This window comes from Psittacula echo (assembly GCF_963264785.1).
Source record: "Psittacula echo genome assembly, chromosome: 3".
In the NCBI taxonomy this organism is placed as follows: domain Eukaryota; kingdom Metazoa; phylum Chordata; class Aves; order Psittaciformes; family Psittacidae; genus Psittacula; species Psittacula echo.
The window spans coordinates 22,330,770-22,353,147 of NC_137736.1; the positions used below are offsets into that span (position 1 = coordinate 22,330,770).

Below are 22,378 nucleotides of genomic sequence, written 5' to 3' on the forward strand. Positions count from 1 at the left end.
GTCCCTGCAAGACAAGTTATTCATCCCTCTCTCAGCTTGCTGCTTCCTCTCACAATCTGCCTTTTAATGCAGCCAGATGGTCTGTACTCGCCCACACTGCACGCAGGCACCTTCAGCTCCCTGTGTTTGGATAGTGTGCTCATCTGACCTGCTGGTGGTCTGGTCTGTGTCTGCCTTTGAGAGGTGGTGAGTGCTCATGTGTTGTAGCGAATGGCTGTGGGAGTGACAGTTGTCTTCAGACAACTTCAGATGGAGAATCTGCTTGACGGCCTGGCTTGTGTGTGCAGGAGGCTCTCTGACCACATCCCTATGAGCTGTGTGCATGGATGCTAACACTCTGAAGCCTGCTGCTGGGCACCTGTCCTGTACTGCTTCATTTGTGATGCTCAGTGCTGGTCCAGGTCTGTGACCATGGGCTGCCGTCTAGTGCTGTGTAGTTGGCTTCTGACACAATTTTCACTGGTAACTCACTTGTGTTCATTTCACGTTTGGCTTTATTGGAAGCTTTCAGTGCATGTACAGGTTTTAAAAGCCACCTGATACAATGGGTAACAGTAAACTGTCTTCTTCCTGGCATCATGCAAGTGCTCCCTGTACTGCCAAATGCTTTTGGAGGGAACTTTGCGTGTCTTGCTGTGAGGAGGAAGTGATTCCAGACTCCTGCCTTATGCTGTTGCTAAGACGGGACGTACTGTACCTTCACGGCATTACCCTCTGTGCACTATGCTGCAGGTTAACCTTAAACACTGGTAAGAACCTTTTGTTTTAATCATGTCAGCGTTACGTAAAAACAGTCTGCCTTTTTCTTGGACCTTAATGACTGGATCAAGTGAAAAGGCCCTGACAGACTTGCAAAATACATCCTTAAATACTACAGTTAAACAGCCTGGAAACTGTTCAAATGCAGGACCGAGGCTCCCACCACCATCCGCACCGCCGCGCTGTGCGGTGCTGCGCTGCGGTGTGTGGTGCCTCCCCTCGCTCGAACCGCGCCGCCGCCAGCGCGATGGCCCTCTCGTGTTGCTAGGACACCGAGTCTGCTCCCTAGCAACGCGCCCCATCTCGGAGCGCTTTACGGCAGCTGCGGACGCTTCCATCGGGCCCTTCCACCGGGCTCTTCCCCCGTCCCCTCCCGCGGCGGGACCTGCGGCCGGCGGCGGCGGGGGGGTGGCGCCGCCATGTCGTCGTCGGGGCGGTCCGAGGAGGTGGACCAGACGCTGTTCGTGGGGAACCTGGAGAGCCGCGTGCGGGAGGAGATCCTCTACGAGCTCTTCCTGCAGGTGGAGGGCGGGCCCCGGGGCGGGGCGGGGCCGGGCCGCAGGCGGGCGCAGCGGACGGGGTGTCGCCGGGGCCGTGCGCGGGTGAGATCGGTCCCCGAGCGGCAGCTCCGCGGTGGGGAGTGACATCGTTCGCCGTTGGAACGCACCGTGGAGACCGGCTGGTAAAGAGCGGAGCCGCCGGCCGGGGCTCTAGGCCAGTCCTGGCGTCCCCAGGCCACCGCGCACGTCTGGTTTTAGCCTGTTCGCGAAGTGCAAGGTTTGGTGCCGCAGCTGGTGAGGAAGTTAAATAACCTAAAGATGTTCTTAAAATCCCCAGGAAAAAAAAAAAAAAAAAACAAAAAAACCAAAAAAAAAACCAAACAAACAAACCCCAACAAAACAAACCAACTGGTTTTTACACTTTCTTTAATGTATTCTGAGCAAGAAGGTTTTGTTCAAGAATTTAATTAGGAAAAAATAGTGTAAAACCTGAAAATGTGCTGAGCAAGGCTAACAGAATTAATAGGGTACTGTTAGGAATGACGTGCAGGTGAGGCTCTGGACTTCCACCCACAAATGACCTTTATATCAGAATGGCTTATGTTTTGATGCATGAGAAGATAATAAAAAACCCATTGGTGGGTTTTTCATGGAGCTGGGGAGAAATACTACGTAGCTGGCCCTGTTTCAAACCTGAGCTTAATTCTCTTTGGAAATAAAGTATGCCAAGGAAGAAAGAAAATGGTAAAGAGAGAAAATGTTAAGACTCTGAGTTGGCTTCAGTTTTGGTCTCTCGTTGACAGCATCTCTGGCTAAACCAGGCTTATTAACCTGATAGTAGTAAGGAAAAGGGGGAGGATATTCAGAGGAGGGAACATAATATCGCTAGTGCAAGCATCAAATGACAAGATGGACTGACAATAGTTGCTGATCATGGGCTTTTCCTGAAGTTGTTTATGGTGTGTTTGGTTTATTTTTTTCCTTCTGGCATGATCCAGCAATCCTCTGTCAAGTTAAAAGGTCCCAGACTGACTGGGCACTTTAGCTGACAGCATGGTGATAAACTTGCTTCTACCAATCCACTGATTGCCTCTGTCTCAGAATGAATCTTGCTTCCTTCTGGTGAGTTCACAAAATAAAGAGTGCAAAAACAAGAGGTGGGCAGATTCATCTGTTCTCTTGCTATTTCATTTGCTAATCAGGACTAGTTCTACTGACCAGTTTTATTCCACTGATTAATCTGATATTTGTCTTGTTAACCAGCATGCTACCTATTTTCACTGAAAGGCCTTTTTGTTTTGTATGTTCCAGCCCTTTGGGTTGCTACCTGTGTTCCCTTATATTCCTAGCTTTCAGTTTTTTGAATTTTCCCTAAAATTAGAAAAGAAGTACTTGTTTCTTCTCTTCCTGCCCCCCTTATTTTCTATGCAGTATTCCTACCTGTTTCCAAAACTAAACAGTAGTCTGCTGTTTAACTGCAAATCTTGGGTGAAAAAAGCTTATCTTAGCAGAGGACATGACTAATTCCATGCAATTTCTGGTACAAAAGTGATAAAAATAAGCGGATGCTTTCAAATGCGGTTTTTCATGACTTTTCTGCATAATCTGCAGCACTCACCCAACTGCTGACTTTTATCTGAGTCTTGAGGTCATCCTGATAACACCTACTTAGATTTTTTTGTTCAGTTCACCTTGTTCTCTGTCGGGTTTCTCTGTCTTTTGCTGCAACAGCATGTGGTTCTCACTGCAGTACTGCCCTTTCTTGTGAAGTATGCAGTTCAATATTCCTGCTATGGCATGGTCCTAAAGATGCACTCCAGACCTGTAGCTTTTTCCCTCATCAAATTATGAGCAACTATCTAGTACTGCTTCTGAACTATTAATATTTTTCTTTATGAACAGAAAGACTACGTATTTAAAAGAACAATCTGCAAAGGACTTGAGTTTGTCATTTCTAGTTCTTGAAGAAGTAGATCATCCTCATTAGGCAAATATTAATCAGAAGACTGGATATATGTAATTTAAAAAACTGCAGTGTAGTGCAGAACAGCAACAAAAACACCTGAAGGAGCCAATTCAAGCAAAAATGAATGTTCAGAATCTTACTGAAATCCCTTCTTTAAAATCAACAAGCCCCCAAACCCAACCCAGCCAACCAAAATAATAAACCAGAAACAAACACCCAAACAAAGAAAAAAAAAACCCAAACCAACCAAAAGACCCCAGCAAACTTCCAGATACTTGGAAAGACAAGATCAACATTTTAAAGATTCCCTGCACAGGACAACCTATGTAGTATCCATTGCTGTATAGCCTGATCGCCCTCTGCACCACTAATAAAAATGGTACATTATCTTTGATCCTTTGTGTTTGTTTACATGAATTCCCTACTTTCACCAGCGTTGGGGGGGTGGGGGTGTTTCATTTTTCAGTAAAAGTATCTTATTTAATTGAGGATTTAGTTCATACCCAGGTGGCAAAAGCATGAAGCAATCAAACATTATTACCACAGATGACGATCCTGAGTATCTTCAGTCTGACAACATGGAGGCTATAATAAGGGAGATGGCTGCACATCATCTCTTTGAATGCTCAAAGCAAACTGCAGATTTGTTGTTTGACAGGAATCCTTGGAGACGCAGAACAATAAAGTACATGGCTTTCTATGGCTTATTTTCTTTATCTGAGCATATGCCCTATGTTGATTTTGAATGTTTAACTGTTTATGCAGTTTAATTGCTGTAAAGCTGTTAGGAGTTAACTTGTGTTTGCCTGAAGCTACAGATGACTTCTGAATGACTTTTACTGCAAAGCACCTATTGAATCAATAGCAGTAGTGGAAGGCAGTTCTGATAACTGCTGGGTTTTGATTCAGAACAATGAATTCTCTATCCACTACAGTAATTTAGACATTCAGTGGTTTTTTTGCTGCTGGATTTTTTTGTAACTTACGTGGCCTTCATTGCTCATCCAGATACTGTATCCTCCTAAAGCTAGTTTGTGGCATCCTTAACACTCCAGAGCTGTGGCAGGAGACTGCCGTTGGCCGCTGCTTTTCGCTCTGCTAAATCAGCCATACAGACACGTAGTCTGTTTTGATGAGAAGCTGTTCATTCCGTGATTAATGCACTGACTCCATCTCGTGGAGAGAAAATTCTTCATTTTTGATATCCATTACGAAAATTAGAGTTTCTTTGAAATTGAGACAGTATTCAGGGTATCACTGCTTTAATTTGGTTCTAGAAGTACTATGCAAGGATTAAAATGTTATGTGTAGGCAGAGTTGGGACTTTTCACTGAAGGTACTTCAGCCAACGGGTGTGGTTTGGGGATTTTGTTTTGTTGATGGGATTTTGCAGGCATAAACCCAGTATGTCAGCTGTAATGAGATGATGAGGTCTCCTGATTCCTTGCTATGTAGTTGTGAGGAGGGTTAGGCAGTACAGAAAACTCCTTTGTGGTGATTCCAGAAGCTCTACTTGCTATTCAGCTTTGTATTCCCACAGTGCTGATGCTGACCATTTTAGGAATTTAAGCAAGAGTAAAGTATATTTATGGATCAGGTCACTTTTACATAGCTGATATTATCAATTTGCTTAGCTATGTTAGCAGTGCAAAAAAGCCCTCTGTAATAATTGTACTAGCAGCTGCACATGCATTAAGATGACTTCTGGTATGGAATAAGTAAATTAGTCTTCCCCATTGCAGCAGCTGTCAGTGTATTTTAAAAATAGGCAAAAAAATCTGATTATTAAAGACTCAACATCCCCCATGGGCTGATGCTTGGTTCCCTTTTAACATTTGCGGAGCTGATTTTTGTTTGTAGAAGGCTCAGAATTTGAGGTTGGGGAACGTGGAGAGACATCTTTTAAAAATGAAGATTCTTCTATGGAGAAATTTACACTGTTTCTGACTATGGCAAAATACACATCATTATGAAACCATCAGAACGGAATGAAGTGTCAGTCTGTTAATTTCTATGAGAAAATAATATGGATTTCTTTCAGGCTGGACCACTAATCAAAGTGACGATTTGTAAGGACAAAGAAGGAAAACCTAAGTCTTTTGGATTTGTCTGTTTTAAGCACAAAGAATCAGTGCCTTATGCAGTAGCTTTGCTGAATGGAATCCGTTTGTATGGAAGACCAATTAGAGTGCAGTTTCGGTTTGGTACGTTTAGTAATCTCAATGATTAAGTCTTTGTGAATGTTTTAGTTTTAATGACTATTTTTGAATCCTACAGTCTTTTACAAAGATGTTGATTTATAGTTGGAACAAATTACAGTTCATTTTTTCAAGAAACAAAGACTTTTTGTGGCTTTTGTATAGGGGAGGATTCAGTCTTTGTATTTTTTGTTTACTAAGAGAATACAGTCGTTGGGTTCAGAACATCCTTAACTTGCAAGACAACTCAGACCACACTGTATGAAAAACATACAACACAGGTTTCCACACCCGATTGCATTTAAGAATCAGGGTGTGACTTTAATTTGCAGTCTGGCACAAAGAGTTGATTCAGTGGGTGCAGCAACTATCAAGCTGTTTGATACCTTTTATACTAAAGCCACAGGCTTATCAGAGCTGTTAAATTGAAGGGATTATAGTTCAAAGCATGTAGTCAAATCAGAGTCACATCCTTCATTTTATGTTTGTGAAAATAAACTTTCTGGAAAGCTAATGATCAGGCACTGTTTGCAAACTAAACACTGAAGACTCATGCTCCCACTGTGCACTGTGCCACTCCTTATTTTGCAGGCTGTAGAGAGCAATTGCTGCCTTTAAATACAATGGCTGAAGTTCCTAAAGTCAGAAGCATGTCCTGTGTCTGTAACTGAATGGGAATTACACTGTTCTTGGTTACTTCAACAGCCCTGATTTATTCTTCTGTAGTTGAGTAAATGATAAATGAACGTTTTTGAGCAGTAAAATGGTGCTATAAAATGTTCACCAAAAAATGGCAAATACTTTATATACTACATTATATATACTTATATATAAAAGGCAAACCTTTATATGCTACCTTATACATACTAGCACAGTACAGATGCCACAGAACACTTCCTGTGGTTTTAGCTTGTTAATTGAATAGTTGTAACTGAATAGTTATTATGCTCTTGTCTTATCTACAGGAAGTTCTCACTCAGCAGAACAGAACAACCCTAAACGTGGTTTTGAGAACTATACTGACTTACATTCACCTTCATATAGGTAACAAAGATCACCTGTGAATAAACTCAATGATTTTAAAAAAGTTTCCTAAAGAAAATCAGTTCTGTGGTACAGCAATCTTCAAGCTTTTCATTAAAACAGCTGTTGATGCTTTAATTGCATCCTTGCTGACTTGCAATGGGCTGTAGTTAACATTAGGTTGTTTAGCTTGCCAGAGGTTCAGTTAGTTTGAACTTTCTACTCTTTATTTGTTTCTGCTAGATACAGGGCCATAAGAAAATACTGAAATATGCTGTTTGTACTTACAATGTTTGCAGTTGGTGGGGGAAAAAATCTGACAATTGATAATATTTTCAAACCCCACTGAGTTTATATCTGTATTTTTTGTGTGTATACCTACAAGCAGCTGTCATGCACGTATAAATGCACAGGTATACACACCTGTTACAATGGAAGCCTGAACACCCCAGATTCAGTATTTTTCAATGTCTCAACATTTTCATTTACAAATGTGACAGAACTCTCTGTGGAAGTTAAACTTCCATGATGAAATCTAGAACCCTTCTGTATCTGCACTAAAGTACATGTGAGGATTACTCACTACTTGAGCTTTTGGGTATATTTTCTTTGTTTATGATGTTTTTCCATGCAAGTCCAGTTGCTAATATCTCAGTTCTCCTCTTGGATATTCTCATTAGAGCCCAAGAGTTAAGTCTCAGCACTGTGGTAAGCAGTATGTGGTGGACATCTAGTCTTTGTACGTTTGATTGTTTTTCCTAGATATCAAGAGCCTTATGGAAACCCTCCAATTCCTGTTACTCCTTTTCCAATGAACAATAGTCCACCTTATGAGTACTCGGGCTTTCCAAAGATGGTGAGTTTGTGTTAAAAGTTAAAAATTTGGGAGATTTTTTATGATATTGACTGTATTCTGCATTTCTGCAAACAATGGTACTTATTTAATGACTTAAAATGGGATCTAGGCTGCTAACATTGACTGTATTAGGTCTATTTATTTTAGCACTTAAGCGTACTATCATAATAGGGGGTCTACCAAAGCATTTTCTTACAGCAGGAATGTTTTAAAAGTTAAGGAGGCTAAAAATGTCGAAGTCTACAGAGAGAGCTCTCTTCTTTACTGTGGTCTAAATCAAATCCCCTTGCTGAGTCAAGCTAATCTAGTAAAATTACAACCGTGCGAGCAATGGCTTCTTCATATACAGCTATTTCAGTCATGGAACCTCTTAGCTCTTCTACTCAATTCAGAAATACCCAGCAGAAGTTTGAAATATCCTAAACCCAGAACTAAACCTCATCCAGAAAATCACCACTGCTCAAGTTAGGGCAACAACAGTTTTAGGGTTTCTGGCCTGAGCCTTTACATGCACATGCAGTTCTCACATTCATGATTTTACTTTCACAGCAGTAGACAGTGAGAACCTGTATTAATTTCCCCTCCAACAGACTCTGGTCCTGTCCTAATCTCTACTGTCTGAGATACTCCACAAGGCAAGGGAGCAGGTCTCTTCAGATGGCAACCTGTGGGCCAAACCCTGCTCGCTTCCTTCATGGAGCTTCTGAATTTGATGAGTATGGATCAGTAGAACTGAAGAAACAGCATTTAATGTGAGGTACCAACTGTGGACAGCAGTGCTGCCTCCCGGTCTGACTGGGGAGTGGCCAGCTCTCTTTAAATGGGGAAGAGGTGAAGTCTGGATAGATGACACTTGCTAGCTGCAATCTGAGCAGGAAAATGGAGAGGGTTTGTTCCCTGTTGCACAGATGTGGTAGTGGCCTGCCTCCCTTCTTCCCAGGCTGTGGCCTCAGAAGGGCTGGTGCTTGCACAGACTGTCACATCCCCTCCACTGTGGTTGGAAGGCTTGGGAGTGTTCAGTCTCCCGCACTGCTTACCTATGAGCCCACTCCTCAGTAACAATGCAGTATGTAAATACCCAGAGACCAGGCTCAGCAGACCAGCACACACAACCTACTTCAGCCCATTTTCTGCTTGCTAAAAGGGGTGGAATTGCAGTATGTCTCCAATAATAGTTTGGTGCAGCTTCAGCAGGAAGTGGTCTTGTCACATGTACACCTTCACAAATCTACCTCACCTTTCTTTGGGTGAGCCAGGCAAGTTACTTGGAGTCTGCCTGCACATATAACACAGACATACTCCCCATCATTTTTCTGGTTATTGCCAGTCAGTAAAAAGCCACTCTTTTCTGACCTTTGTAATTCTATTTGTGTATTTGGACTGTGCATTTTGTATGAGGGGGACTCTTGGGATACTTTAGGGACTGGAGCAGTAAACTGGCCACTTGCTGCATTGTTCCATGTGCTTTGATCTCTGGATTCACTATACCTCATTGGAATGCCTTGTTCTACATTAAAATTAGTTGAACCAGGTTAAAAGAAAAAATTGCAAATATGCATTTACATTTACATTCTTTACATAATGGCTTTACGTTAACAATAGGCACTGAAGTTGCAAATGTTTATAAAATGCACAGATGGAGAAATTAAAGGAATGCCATGTTTGGTTACCTTACACAAGGACTAACTGGCAGTTTAATTTTAAATCAGATTACATCTCTCTTCTAACTATGCCACTAAAAAATTGTCTACTTTTTCTAACTTACTAGTTGATATAATAAATACGTAAGTTTTACTCTTAAATGACCTGTGTTATAATTTATCAGTATTTTCATTGTATAAGCCGTAATGCATGCAACATTAAACCCTTCAGAACTTCTTCTTTACAGTGTTAACAACCCAAGTTTCTGTTTCTCTAGGTGAACAGTTTAGGACAGCAGTACCCAGTACAGAGTCCAATGGTTCAACAATTTCCTTATTACCAGATGACTCCACCACAGCCTTCCAATGTCCACTTTTCTCCCTATCAGAACCAAGCTGCAAACTTTAAGTCTGCACAGAGTTCTTCTGAAATGGCCCTGCCACACTCAAGTCACTGTGGAATGCGCCAGGTGGATCAAAGAACCTATAAAAGAAAAAGACAGCACCAAAGTTATGACAGTGACACTAGTGTTGAGAGTGACAAAATGAGACAAAGAAAGGATGGCGAAAAATACAGGAAGTGCAAAGCCAAGAGAAAGAGGCGCTAATACTGTGTAACTGGCTTAGTCTTTTTGTTATTTGCTGCTTTTATTTGAGGGGGATGCAATATTTCATCTTTGCACTTTATTAAAAAAATGAATGTTAAAGATTCATATTATTTTTGAAAAGTTTTATGCGTAAAGTATACGATAACTTTATTTAATCTCAACCTATTTAAAGAGGAAAGTACTATTTCAGGTATAGGAAGCATTTAAGAAGATAAAGTTTTCCAAATAAAGAAAAAAACCTCGTTGATTCTCTCTTCACCCAAGAATCATGGAAAGCTATTATTTCACTAATATAGAGACTTTATGAAAATACATGATTTCAGCCACTCATGAAGCATATGTATCATGTCCATCACTTATGGAATGTATTTCTGTGACTGGTGTAAGAAGTCTCTGGAGCCACTGAAGAAGTGAGCAGGCTAGAAATTCATCAGAGAACATCAGAGATGTGCTTGTCACTGACGTACTATAACTTTATTCTGATTTAGCTATGCTGTTACTTTCAGTTAGAATCAGTTTGTGTGGTTATTGGAACTGGGTTTTTCCAGTAGTAACTTTGAGGTAAAATACAGGCTACAGGGTAAAATACACTAGCTGCAAGACTTACATATGTATCAGTACTAAAATGCATGTATGTACTTTATGGCTTCAGTTATGTACTGAGTAGAATTACGTGCAATATATGTATCTTTCTGTAAAGTTACTCTCTAGTGTTTTATTTGCTTACTTGAGAATCTTACTGTTCATTGTAACAAATCGATGAAAAATTTAGAGAGTATCTGATCTAAATGACAGCACAAAAGCGTAAATCAGTGGAGTTAGTGCTCCTTCTTAAGAAGGAAAGTTTTCCCTAGCAAAGGAAGAATAAACTATCTCATAATGTAGTGAATCAAAGTAGTCAAATGACCCATTTTCTACCTTTCACAACTCCCACCACCAACCTATAGACAGGTGCAGAGCTGTTGTCTTACCAATATCGTCTTATGCAATACCAAGTACAGGTGAAACACTTTTAAGATCCTATTATATGAGAAAGCAAAACACTTAGTTTTCAGCTATTTAATGTGGCTTAAAATCAAGTCTTCTGTTCAGAGTAGATGTAGGCTTCAAATTGACCCTGATAGTAAAAAAAGATTTTGGTTTTGTTAAACTCAGTTTTCTTGGTTATAATGCTGGGTTGCTTTTCATCATTACACTGGTATTGAGAAAGAATACCCAAATTTACTAGTCTAAAGTGATGTGTTTTACAAGCCCAGATGACTTTCAGAAATTGAAGAGCATTTAGCTTGCAACGACTTCTCTTTTGTCTGACAAGATAAAATATAGCTGTTAAAATCACTTTCTCAAGACACTGCCTTTAATTTGCCCATCATTTCTTTAGCCTAAGAGGCATTCCTATAACACCACAGTATGGCATCCTTGGAACATCATTAGCAACTGAATTCAGCCTTCACTAGAGATAACTTTATATAACAAAGATTTGTGCCTCAAGTAAGATGCCTTATATTTTAAGAAACGTGCTAGGTCTGCAATCCATTCATCAGACAAAGGAGAAAACAGATGGATGCTCAAACCAGAGTTAGTCTACAGAAAGAGAGGCTTAGTCAGGTCTGTGCTAATGTGTCCTTATCAGTCTTCCAGGCTTTCCCAGTGGATAGGTAAGATAATCTGTTCTGTCCAATTATATTCTACAAAAGGAATGTCAAGGAGGATCATATTGGATATGGCTGACAAAATATCAACACAGTTCTTCTGAAGAAATACTTTTTTCTTACCTTCTTCCCAATCTTCTCCCCCCCCACCTCCACTCCCCCCCTCGAAGAGATACGGTTTTTAACACCTCTCTGTATCTATTTACCTGAAACTGATCAGTGTGTTAAAAAAGCTGGTCATGTGGGAATGTGCTAACATTAGTTTAGCCATAACTAAATTCCTTTCATATATCTGTTAACTTAAGATGTCACTTTTGTCAGGGCCCTGATGATATTTTAATTATATTGTCACCATGATTAAGAAATAAAACAAAAAAAATCCACAGTTGAGTTTGGCCTTGACCAAATGTTTGTTCAACCTCTTGTTTCAGTCACTTTAAGAAAATTTTCATTAATATTAAGTGCGTGTTTTCTATGTTAGTTCTGATTATAAATCACTGTTATTTGTCCTGGCGTTTCATTTCCTATGCTAGTGGCTGGCCGTGAGACCTTGCTTTCCCTGCTGTCACACAGGTCTTGCATTCATTTCTCTGTATTTTATAACATGAATTCAATACGTAGATATTTCTGTTACAGTCTCCCAAACTTCGGACAAATCAGTGTTGCTCAGTCGGTGATTTGCACGCACGCTCTGCAGCCGTCGGGATGCCGTGACCCACGGCTCGTCCTGGGCACCGGGGCCGCAACCAGGGCCATGCGCGGCTGGGGAAGCGGACGGGACTCGCCGGGTCCAGGCTGCGGGGAAGGCTGGGCCCGGGCCTGCGGCTGGAGCTGAGGCAGCGCCGCCCTCCCTCGCTGCGCCCCGGCTTCTCCGCCTCCGGTGCCTCTCCCCCTCAGCGGGCTCTTCGGCAGCGGGAAGGAGCCATGGCCGCCGCCCGCGGGAAGCACAGCGGCTTCTACGGGCGCCGAAGTCCCACCGGCACGAAGGTGACAGAGCGCTGGGGTCGAGCGGGAGGAGGTGTTACGGATGGGGCTGAGGGCGGGCACCTTCCCCCCACGGCCTGCCTGCTGCCCCGGGGGGAAGGCGGGGAGCTGCGAGTGCATGCGTTGGACCTGCGGGAGTTCATGTAGGATTCGTGCTAGCGCTATGTAGAAAACCCGCAGCTAAAGACAATTGGTATGTGCTGGGGTCTATTCTTTGAATTTGCAAGGAGGGAATAGTCCTTAGGCCAGGGTTTCGTTCGGCACGGATAGGAGTAGGAACAGCATTTAAAGCAGGGAATATTTGTGACCAAGCCTTCGACTGTGTTCTCCAATAGTAAAAAGCAGTATTTCAAACAAACAGTGCTGCATGGGTGTGAACCGTAATGGACCGTGGCAAACATTGACATCTGATAGCGAAGGATGAGTAGGTGCACAAGCAGAGGTATTTGTTAGAGATACCGGTTACGCATGCACGGTTGTTGCGTGTTTGTTAACCGTGGATTGCCGTTTAATCATTCGGCTTTTCGCAGAAAGCACAAGAAAATTGCTGCGGAAAATACCCAGGGTCTCAGAGCACCTGCGGCATGCGTTTGGATAGGTGGGGTTTTACACCACCTACCGAAGAGAACTGTAACTGCATCTTCGGTTCGAAACGGGTTTAGAACAGTGCTTACTGCGGGACAGAATTACCCCGCAGGTGTGCTGAAGTCACTCTTGAGTGTGGTGGTTCCAGTCCTGAAGAAACGTGGGAGAGTTCATGTTTGATTGCTTCTATTACATTTACCTCCAGTGACTTCTGAAATTGACAGCAGTGCACAAGCCTCGTGTTCTCCTCGTTTACGTGCACAGTACACATTAGTAGTACTTCATCTCTTAGAGGCTGAAAGGAGTTTGCTGTTCTTTAGGTGTTAGCAGTTGATAACTTCCAGTAGCTAGGTTGTCAAGTTGGGGCAAAAAAACCCCTCAGGATTTTAAGCGTCAAAGATTTAAGAAAGGTTTGCTTGTATTTTACATAGCATCATAGAATATCTCAATTTGGAAGGGAACCATAGTGATCATCGAGTCTAACTCGTATGCTTTACTGTTTAGTATGTGTAAATAGTGTAAAATCAAGCTAAGGTGGTGGTTGATATCCTCTTACACCAAGTTAGGTTGTTCTAATAAGAACGTAGATCTCTTTCATCCTTCATACCTTGTGTTTGAGTATGTCGGTGAGAGAACATAACAGGCAAAGAAGTGTAGTCCAGAATAAAATATCTCCTACAAACTGCCTGTTTAGTAATCAAACAAACAAACAAACAAAACAAAATTTTTCTTTCACTCTTTCAAGTAACATTTGTACTTTTCCTTTATTTTTTTATTTTTTTTAAACAGAATCGCAGCCCTGAAGAGAATGTTTTTTTCTTCAGTAAGTTAACGTACTCCTGGTTTAGCAGGTGAGAATTTACTAAACTGCCTGTTGGTGTTCACTGATTGACGTTCACAGAACTGTAGAGCACGCGCTTACGTTCCACACCATCATTCTGGCCTGAGCCGGAGTTTAAGCCTGAGATTGCTGTTAGCTTTTTGTACAAAAATCAAAATTTACAACTTTAGAGGTCATGCTAAAATATTTTGTGGAGTATTGTTTATATATAGTTGACAGTTGTTTTACACTGTATCTAATGGCATCATTTAAAACATTAACATTTTGATAACGAAGCACAATATTCTTGTCACAATGGACAATAAAAAAGGCCAAATTAGGATACCATTTTTTATTGTCTGTTTGTGTAAAGTTTGCCAATAGGCAAAAATGAAAATAAGGATTCCTTTATACTCCATGTAGTGATACAGCAATTTGCTGCATCTCCAGGAACAAATACTCAGCAGTACATATAAGGTCTTTTCCAAGTAGCCAATTTCATGCTCGTTTTCTTCACTCTTTTACGGTAGGCCACATGTTGTAACTGTAGATCACCTGCTCATAAAGCCCAACAAAGTCCCTGCACTTCTTGGGAAAGTTTTTACTCAAAAATAGGAACTGAAAGTTCAGCTGTGCTGGGTAACGCAGCTTCCCATCAGTTAGCATTTTGGATGTTATTTCAAACAGTTTCATGTTACATCTTGTGACCATTACTCACTTTCAACATTTTCCTTTTTTCTTCTTTAAAAATCATTTGAATCAGATATATACAGTTCAGAAATCTAAAAGTGAGAAAAAACATTTTAGGAATATAACAGTTTCTTGCTTTATTCAATATCATTAATTTTAAGGAAAACATAAAAATGCTATTTACTGTTAATAAGCTGAGACAAAACGATCAGATTGTTTCAAGGATTCAGAGTGTTCAGTTGAACTCTGGCCCTGCTGAAATTAGGAGTTCACCACCAGTTTCAGAGTAGCTTTGGTTTTTACCAATCCTCACTTTCTACACCATAAATACAATAAGTACACTAATACAAATTTTTGGTTTTTCTAGACTGTTATTAAGTGTTCCGAGTGCAGGACTTCTATATGACATTTATGTATTCATTATGTCACATTGTTCACCCAAATGTTCAAGCTATTTGATCCTTTGTATGTTTTAACCAATTTCACAATGTTTAATGAAAGATGAGAGGGAAAAAAAGCATTGAAGTTCTGCTCAGCGAGAGCTTATTTAGCTATGAAATAACTGAATGTGAATAAACTAATGTTGTGAACATTAGTTATATTTTTTCATTCCAATCACAAGCAAACACAATAAGTTGTGTCTAATATATACGCACGTTAAGTGCTTACAATCTAAATGAGTCAGTCTCAGATAAGTGTTACATATTAAATCCATAGTGGTATACAATTTTTCTTTAGAATTCAGGCAATCTGGAGATGGCACTTGTTAGACCTGTTTATCCTCTGGCAGCAGCAGTTTTAGCATTGAGATGGGTTATGCAGAATTCTAAACAACAGTTCCCCTCAGGTACCTCTTGGTCTGCTTTACTTACCTGTCTCAAGAGCTGGAGCTCTTAGGGAGAACCTGTGTTATTTTTGCCTTAATTTATCAGGCATAAGGGAAATTTACGTTGTATTAATGTTGCAGGTTCAGTGGACGTTTGGGTAGCCCTTGGACAGTGAGGTCTATCCCCACCATAGTTTTACGACCTCCAAAAAAGTGTTCCTGAGTCTTTATTTTCTGTCCTGTGATAAGCACAATGATACTCACGTTAGCCACAAGGCCAGCACTGGCACTGACTGGCACTGGCGTGATACACTGGAAATGCACGCTGAAGACAGACGCTGCACTTGTGTTGCCGCTCTCACGGAGGGAGATCCTCACCAGCTTGAAAGCAATAGAGCTGCCATTGAGAGGACACACACTCCATGTGTGTGTCTCCAGACACATACATGTGTCTCTTGTTTGAGACTTCCTTTAAGTTAGAAGATGTTGTCAACATTAATCCTTTTGATTTTTCCCCACCTCTTACCTTCTTAAGTGAGTAATATCCCTTTGTTAAAATAAAATTTTAACAGCTAAAGATCTGCTGTAAGGAAACTTCCATTTTGCTTGTGCTGAAACCCATAAGTTTAATGTTGCTACCTTGGTTAAAGGTGAGTTGCTACATAATGAGTCACTGTCTCTGGAGGTATTTAAAAGACATATAGACACGGCACTTAGAAACATGGTTTAGTGGTAGACTTGGTAGTGTTAGGTTAACGGTTCAACTTGATGATTCTAAGGGTCTTTTCCAACCTAAGTGATTCTATGGTAATGTAGTCCTCTGATAGAAAAGGTATTTCATTCCAGATTACAACAGTAAGTGGGTAACGATGCTACACGTTTGTTTATGAAATAGTATATTTTCCCATAAAGAAATATGGGATCAGAAATGTAGATATTCTGAGTTACAGAGGTTCCTCAGAATTTGCTTTTCAGATGTGGCCATCTGCTTAGGCTCTTCTTACTTCAAGTTGATTTTAGTCTATTTAAGGTGACTGTAAATATGTTCCACTATTTAATCTGTACCGTTTATAGGATTTTTGATTATGATTATGGAGTTTATTTATATGAATTAAATTATATCATTAGTTTTTTTCAGTTAGTAGTTCTGCTTGTTTTGTCTGTGGTATTTCATGCTGTCTAAATTAGTTTGTTTCTTTCAGATTAATATCTATAGGCTATAAGAAGCCATTGGAAAGGGATGACCTGTTTGAGCTGAATGAAAGAGATTCACCATACACCGTGTGTCCTAACTTTGAAAAACAATGGAGAAAAGAAATCCAGAAGTCCACCACAGGATCACTGGTAGCTACAACTCTGACAATAGGCAATATTCTTTTCTAAATTTATGGAGTCTAGAAGCTGGAGAAGATTTCTAGAATCTTATTTGTTGAACAGCCTCTATTCTGTAGATCACAAAGGCCATTCAGTGTTGTGATCAGGGATCTCTGGTGTGGCTATTGGATTTTTCTAAATTGTTTTAACTTCAAATTTACCTCTTACAAAGATTATATGTTATATTTTAACACTTTAAGTGATATGGAATCTACTTGGGTGATTAGTTGCCATCTTTGTCACAACTGTCCAACTAATTTCTCTCTGAACTTGTCTGTTTCTGTCTTATTTTTGCATCTGTATTTCAGGTAGATAGGTAGTCTATCTACCTGAGAGTCTATCTACTGATAAGCTAGCTGCTTGTCATTGGCATTTGTTAGACCTGTTTATCCTCTGGCAGCAGCAGCTTCAGTTTTCTTTAATTTTAACAATACTGAGTTTTACAGATATTTTGTTTGTTTGTTTGTTTTTGCCTGAAGTATTCTGTGTGATTTTCATGTAAATCCTTGACAGTTTCAGTCACAGTTACTATTTTGTTGTTGTAGTTAAAGTATATTAGGAGCTCTGTAATGTTAGGAAGTTCATGAGAGAGAAACTAACCTGTAAGTCCAGTAAGAGTGTAGCTTTTGCTTTTTAATACAGAGAAGAGGGCTTCTGCAGAGTCTGACTATACTGCATCTCTTCAGTGTTTTTCTTAGCTATTTGTAGATTTGTCCTTTCTCCCAGCGACGGTATGTACACACCAAAACCTTTTCTACCAAAGCATTCAAAAGTGTTTTTCAATAAGGATATTTTTTTCCATTCAGATACTGGTTTTATTATTCAAATAATCTGTCCTTCATCCCTGTGTTAATTAAGAAAGCCCGACTCTTTTTTTTTTAGCCCTCATTAGAACGTTTGCAATTGCTTGAGGTACATTCAAACTGAAAAAAAATAGTTACTTGACAACTGAAAATATACTGAAAGAGTGGCAAGGTTATTCAGCCTTAAATATAAAGTTGCTGTGAGCCTGCTACAAATATTAATGCATTGATGTTGAAGCTTAGTTCAGCCTTTCTGATACTTTTTTTGACCTGTGATAATCATTTGAGGATTAAATTATTTTCTCATTATATACGTGGATGATTGGGGCAATTCTAGACATTATATTTATCATTCCTTGAAAGACCGCTAGCTAGGCTAAATAAAACCAGACTTCATTTCTTACATGAAAGCTTTTCTTTTAACTGTAGGAAATGCTCTTTTTAAGATCATAAGCACAGTGATGGCTTTAGATGGACACTTGATATTATGTGTTTCATATTTATAAATGTGGGTGAAGTTCAAAAATACTTTTTCTCTTAATTCTAAACATATTTTTGTAATCTTGCAGGCTTCTTACACCAGAAGACTGCTGTTTAAGAAAACAAGTTTCCATAAACCATCTTTGCTTTGGTCATTATGGCAAACATTTAAATGTGTATTGATTAAAGTTTCATTTCTGAAAGTTACAGCTGACATTCTGGCTTTCATGAGTCCACAAATAATGAAGTAAGTTTTTATTGTGTTTCATTTATGATCAGAAAGTAACAGCAATAATAAAGCTAAAGGGTTTCTAATATCAAAACCAAACCAAGGAACAGCTTAGATGTGTAAAGGTTTTATTTGCTCCCCATTCCCCAGTGATTATCTGAAAATGATCTACTGAGGGAAAGCTCAAAGAGATCAGGAATCTCTTAGCCTGAGATGAAACCAGTAGAATTCCACAATATTGTATTTAAGTATTTAACATATATTTAAGTATTTAATATACTTATATGTAAAATAAAATATTAAGAAAAAATGGAGTACCACGTTATTTATCCTCTCTGCTTCTTTGACAACATTTTTCCATCTCTAATGAAAAAAACTCCAAACCTAAATATAGAATAGTATCTACAGCTTCAGCATTTAATGAGGAACTGCAGTGACTGTTGTTATCATGTTGTTGGCATCACAAGGCTGATGGAAGTGGCTTTTAGAAATCGTGCTTACCGAAGAGGTGTTAAGAATTTATCAAATACCTTTGTGTTTATAAGGAAAAGAATTAATGAACAGAATTATTGTTAATCTCCAAAATCTGAGTCAGCATAATCTTGAACAAAATCTTTAGCTATAAAATCTGTCTGAAGACATCCCTGTTGCTGGTTATTTAAGATAACCTTTTACTAACACAAAAATAAGAATTTTCCTGTAGATTTTTTTCCTCTCTCACTTTCATGGCTGGTAGCCGCAACCTTTCTGAGTACAAATATCTAATTGTATTCTGTTTTTTTTCTTTTATGCCATTCTTTATTTATACTCCATTGTCAGGGATGTCAGCAACAGCACATTCATGTCTAAAATAGTATTTGAGAACTGTTTGTAAGCTAACAGACTGGAAAACACAGATAAGACCTGCCTTCTTTTTAACATCGTATTTCTTTGTGACCTTTCACCATGTCTAAATCCAAAATGGACTTAATTAAAGAAGTTTCCAGTATTTCAGCTTATTGAACTTTTTGTCGTTGTTTTAATGCACACAATTTATCGTTTTTCCTTTGTTTTCAGGGCAATGATAGTGGTCAGTGAAGATCATCTTACTTCATATGGGAGTGGATATGGCTATGCTATTGCCCTGTTTTTTGTAGTTCTCTCACAAACTCTTCTCCATCAGTTATACCAGCGTAACAACATGCTTACTGCAGTCAAAATCAAGACTGCAGTTGTTGGCCTGATATATAAAAAGGTAATAATGTTTTCACTTTTCTTTGAAAACAAAAGCTAAAATAAAACACACAATGTTAAAAGACAATTTGCTTACCACCATGATCAAAACCCAGGATGTTATACACTGGTGACAGGCTACAACAAATTGACTTTGTGTATTTTGATGATTATTTATTTATAATAATCTAGAGTTTCAGCACCATTTCTATTGTTAGACTCTAATCCTGAAATTACATACTTTTGTCAGCCACCTGTACAGGCATAATATTTGGGCAATATGTAGAAACTGAACTCTTCCTACTTTGGTTATGGGTTAATCTCTCACACAGTATCACAGTATCACAGTATGCTAGAGATTGGAAGGGACCTCAAAAGATCATCCAGTCCAATCCCCCTGCCAGAGCAGGAACATCTAGATGAGGTTACACAGGAATGTGTCCAGGCGGGTTTTGAATGTCTCCAGAGAAGGAGAGAAGGAGACTCCCCAACCCCCCTGGGCAGCCTGTTCCAGTGTTCCGTCACCCTCACTGAGAAGAAGTTTCTTCTCAAGTTTAAGTGGAACCTCTTGTGTTCCAGTTTGTACCCATTACCCCTTGTCCTATCATTGTTTGCCACTGAGAAGAGCCTGGCTCCATCCTCGTGACACTCCCCCTTTATATATTTATATACACTAATAAGGTCACCCCTCAGTCTCCTCCAAGCTATAGAGACCCAGCTCCCTCAGCCTTTCCTCATAAGGGAGATGCTCCACTCCCTTAATCATCTTAGTTGCCCTGCGCTGGACTCTCTCCAGCAGGTCCCTGTCCTTCTTGAACTGAGGGGCCCAGAACTGGACACAATATTCCAGGTGCGGTCTCACCAGGGCAGAGTAGAGGGGAAGGAGGACCTCTCTCGACCTACTGACCACTCCCCTTCTAATACACCCCAGGATGCCATTGGCCTTCTTGGCCACAAGGGCACAGTGTTGGCTCATGGTCATCCTGCCATCCACTAGGACCCCCAGGTCCCTCTCCCCTACACTGCTCTCTAGCAGGTCGTTCCCCAACCGATACTGGAACCTGGGGTTGTTCCTGCCCAGGTGCAGGACTCTACACTTTCCCTTGTTATATTTCATCAAGTTTCTCCCTGCCCAACTCTCCAGCCTGTCCAGGTCCCGCTGGATGGCAGCACAGCCTTCTGGCGTGTCAGCCACTCCTCCCAGCTTGGTGTCATCAGCAAACTTGCTGACAGTACACTCAATTCCCTCATCTAAATCGTTGATGAATATATTAAATAATACTGGTCCCAGTACTGACCCTTGAGGCACTCCACTAGATACAGGCCTCCAACTGGACTCCGCCCCATAGACTACAACTCTCTGGCTTCTGTCCTTCAGCCAGTTTGTGGTCCACCTCACTACCTGATCATCCAAACCACACTTCCTCAATTTAGCTATGAGGATGCTGTGGGAGACTGTGTCAAATGCTTTGCTGAAGTCAAGGTAGACCACATGCACCGCTCTGCCATCATCCATCCACCGTGTTATTTCCTCATAAAAGCCTATGAGGTTGGTCAAGCATGACTTCCCCTTGGTAAAGCCATGTTGACTGCCCCTCATAACCCTCTTATCCTTGATATGCCTTAAGATGGCACCAAGGATAAGGTGTTCCATCACTTTCCCAGGGATGGAGGTGAGGCTGACCGGTCTATAGTTACCCGGGTCCTCCTTCTCACCCTTTTTGAAGACTGGAGTGACATTTGCTTTCCTCCAGTCCTCAGGCACCTCTCCCGTTTCCCAAGACTTGGTAAAGATGATGGAGAGTGGTCTAGCAATGACTTCCGCCAGTTCCCTCAGCACCCGCGGGTGCATCCCATCTGGATCCATGGATTTATGGATGTCCAGATTGCTCAACTGGTCCCTAACCCATTCCTCGTCGACTAAGGCAAACTGCTTCAGTGACCTGACTTCATCTGAGGTCTCAGGAGTACAGGGCTCTTCAGGACTGCCTCCGGCAGAGTAGACAGAGACAAAGAAGGCATTCAATAACTCAGCCATCTCTGTATCTTCTGTCACCAAGTATTGTCTCGTATTGACTGAATGAACTAGGAAGACTTTAGAGGTTGGATGTCCAGGAAAAAGTAAGGGTATAAGTGATAACTGTTTTTACCGTACAGTAGTAGTTAATATGAGAAGCTGAAGTTTGCTATGTTGTCTCCTTTGGAGGTTGAATATACACACCCCTCCACCACCCACAATTTTAGTGAAACTGATTTTCTGCTGAGTTGAATACCCGGTAGGTTACTTGTTTTTCGATGTTTAAAGGATGACTAACTGCTGTGGAAATCTATCTACAACTTATCCCACCTTTAGTAAGAAATGCTGAGGTGGCAGCGTTATTAGCCCCAAGAAATGCAGGTGCCGATAACGTAGACGTAAAAGTTGCTGTCTGACCTGCAAAACATAGAATGTTTACTATGCTGTTAGTATGTAGCATATGAAATGAACCTGGTTTCTCGGTGCTGCACCTTTAGTTTACTTTGCTATGCACATGGCACATTGGCATTTTTACTGCAGTATTTAGCTATCAGGCACAAGTTAAGGAAGTAAAAAAATAATCCAAATCTGAAATAAATTACTGTCTTTGTTAATATAAAATGTAGTCTCTTTTCTCAAGAGAGTCAAAACAGTCTTTTGGCATAGGCTTCTCAGGTATGTTCTGAATCACTGCACAGAATTTTACTTGCAAGTTGCAAATCAGGTAAAGAAAGGAATTCATTCTCTCAAGTCACATATCGAGGTGTGTCAGTACATCAGATTATGAACAGCGGAAGAGAGTCTCCAGCTGGGGTGGGCATGTCTCCTGGGCAAGTTTTCACAGCTAAAGGATAGAGGTAGAGCTTCTTCCTCTCTCTGAGTAGAGTTGATTAGTGAATGCTGAGTCAGGTTGTGTTTTGCACGTGGGATGGATGCTGGAGTGAGCTGCTGCAGCACTGTCTTGGTATATGCAGGATTTTCAGGTGGTATAGTAGAAAAATGTGAGGCAGTAACACACAGAGGGAGAGACAGCGTGTGTATGTGATTGTCTGGGTATCAGTGCTGGGATACATGGGATGTGTGTTATCTGCCTGACACACTGAGCTTATACGTGTGCTTGTTGTGGAGCCTGCTGTTGCTGGTTCCTGCACTAGGA

General features: G+C 40.6%; 2 protein-coding genes across 2 annotated transcripts in view; both read left to right on the top strand.

The window, feature by feature from the left end:
* Positions 1-1,030: 1,030 nt before the first annotated feature.
* On the top strand, positions 1,031-9,550 carry RBM11 (RNA binding motif protein 11; the record flags this gene model as incomplete). The annotated part of the gene is made up of 5 exons (XM_080613500.1): positions 1,031-1,280; positions 5,267-5,429; positions 6,389-6,467; positions 7,209-7,302; positions 9,221-9,550. Exons 1-5 carry the CDS (start codon positions 1,179-1,181, stop codon positions 9,548-9,550), a joined length of 768 nt encoding a protein of 255 aa, XP_080469626.1. The 5' UTR covers positions 1,031-1,178.
* A 2,576-nt stretch (positions 9,551-12,126) lies between these two features.
* Positions 12,127-22,378, top strand: part of LOC308218730 (multidrug resistance-associated protein 1-like) — a gene marked incomplete at both ends in the record, with an annotated part of 33,504 nt that continues 23,252 nt past the window's right edge. The window contains 5 exons of the mRNA XM_080613093.1: positions 12,127-12,189; positions 13,561-13,622; positions 16,310-16,451; positions 17,854-18,011; positions 19,050-19,227. Of these exons, the coding sequence (XP_080469219.1) occupies positions 12,127-12,189; positions 13,561-13,622; positions 16,310-16,451; positions 17,854-18,011; positions 19,050-19,227 (603 nt within the window). The remainder of the gene's footprint in view (positions 12,190-13,560; positions 13,623-16,309; positions 16,452-17,853; positions 18,012-19,049; positions 19,228-22,378) is intronic.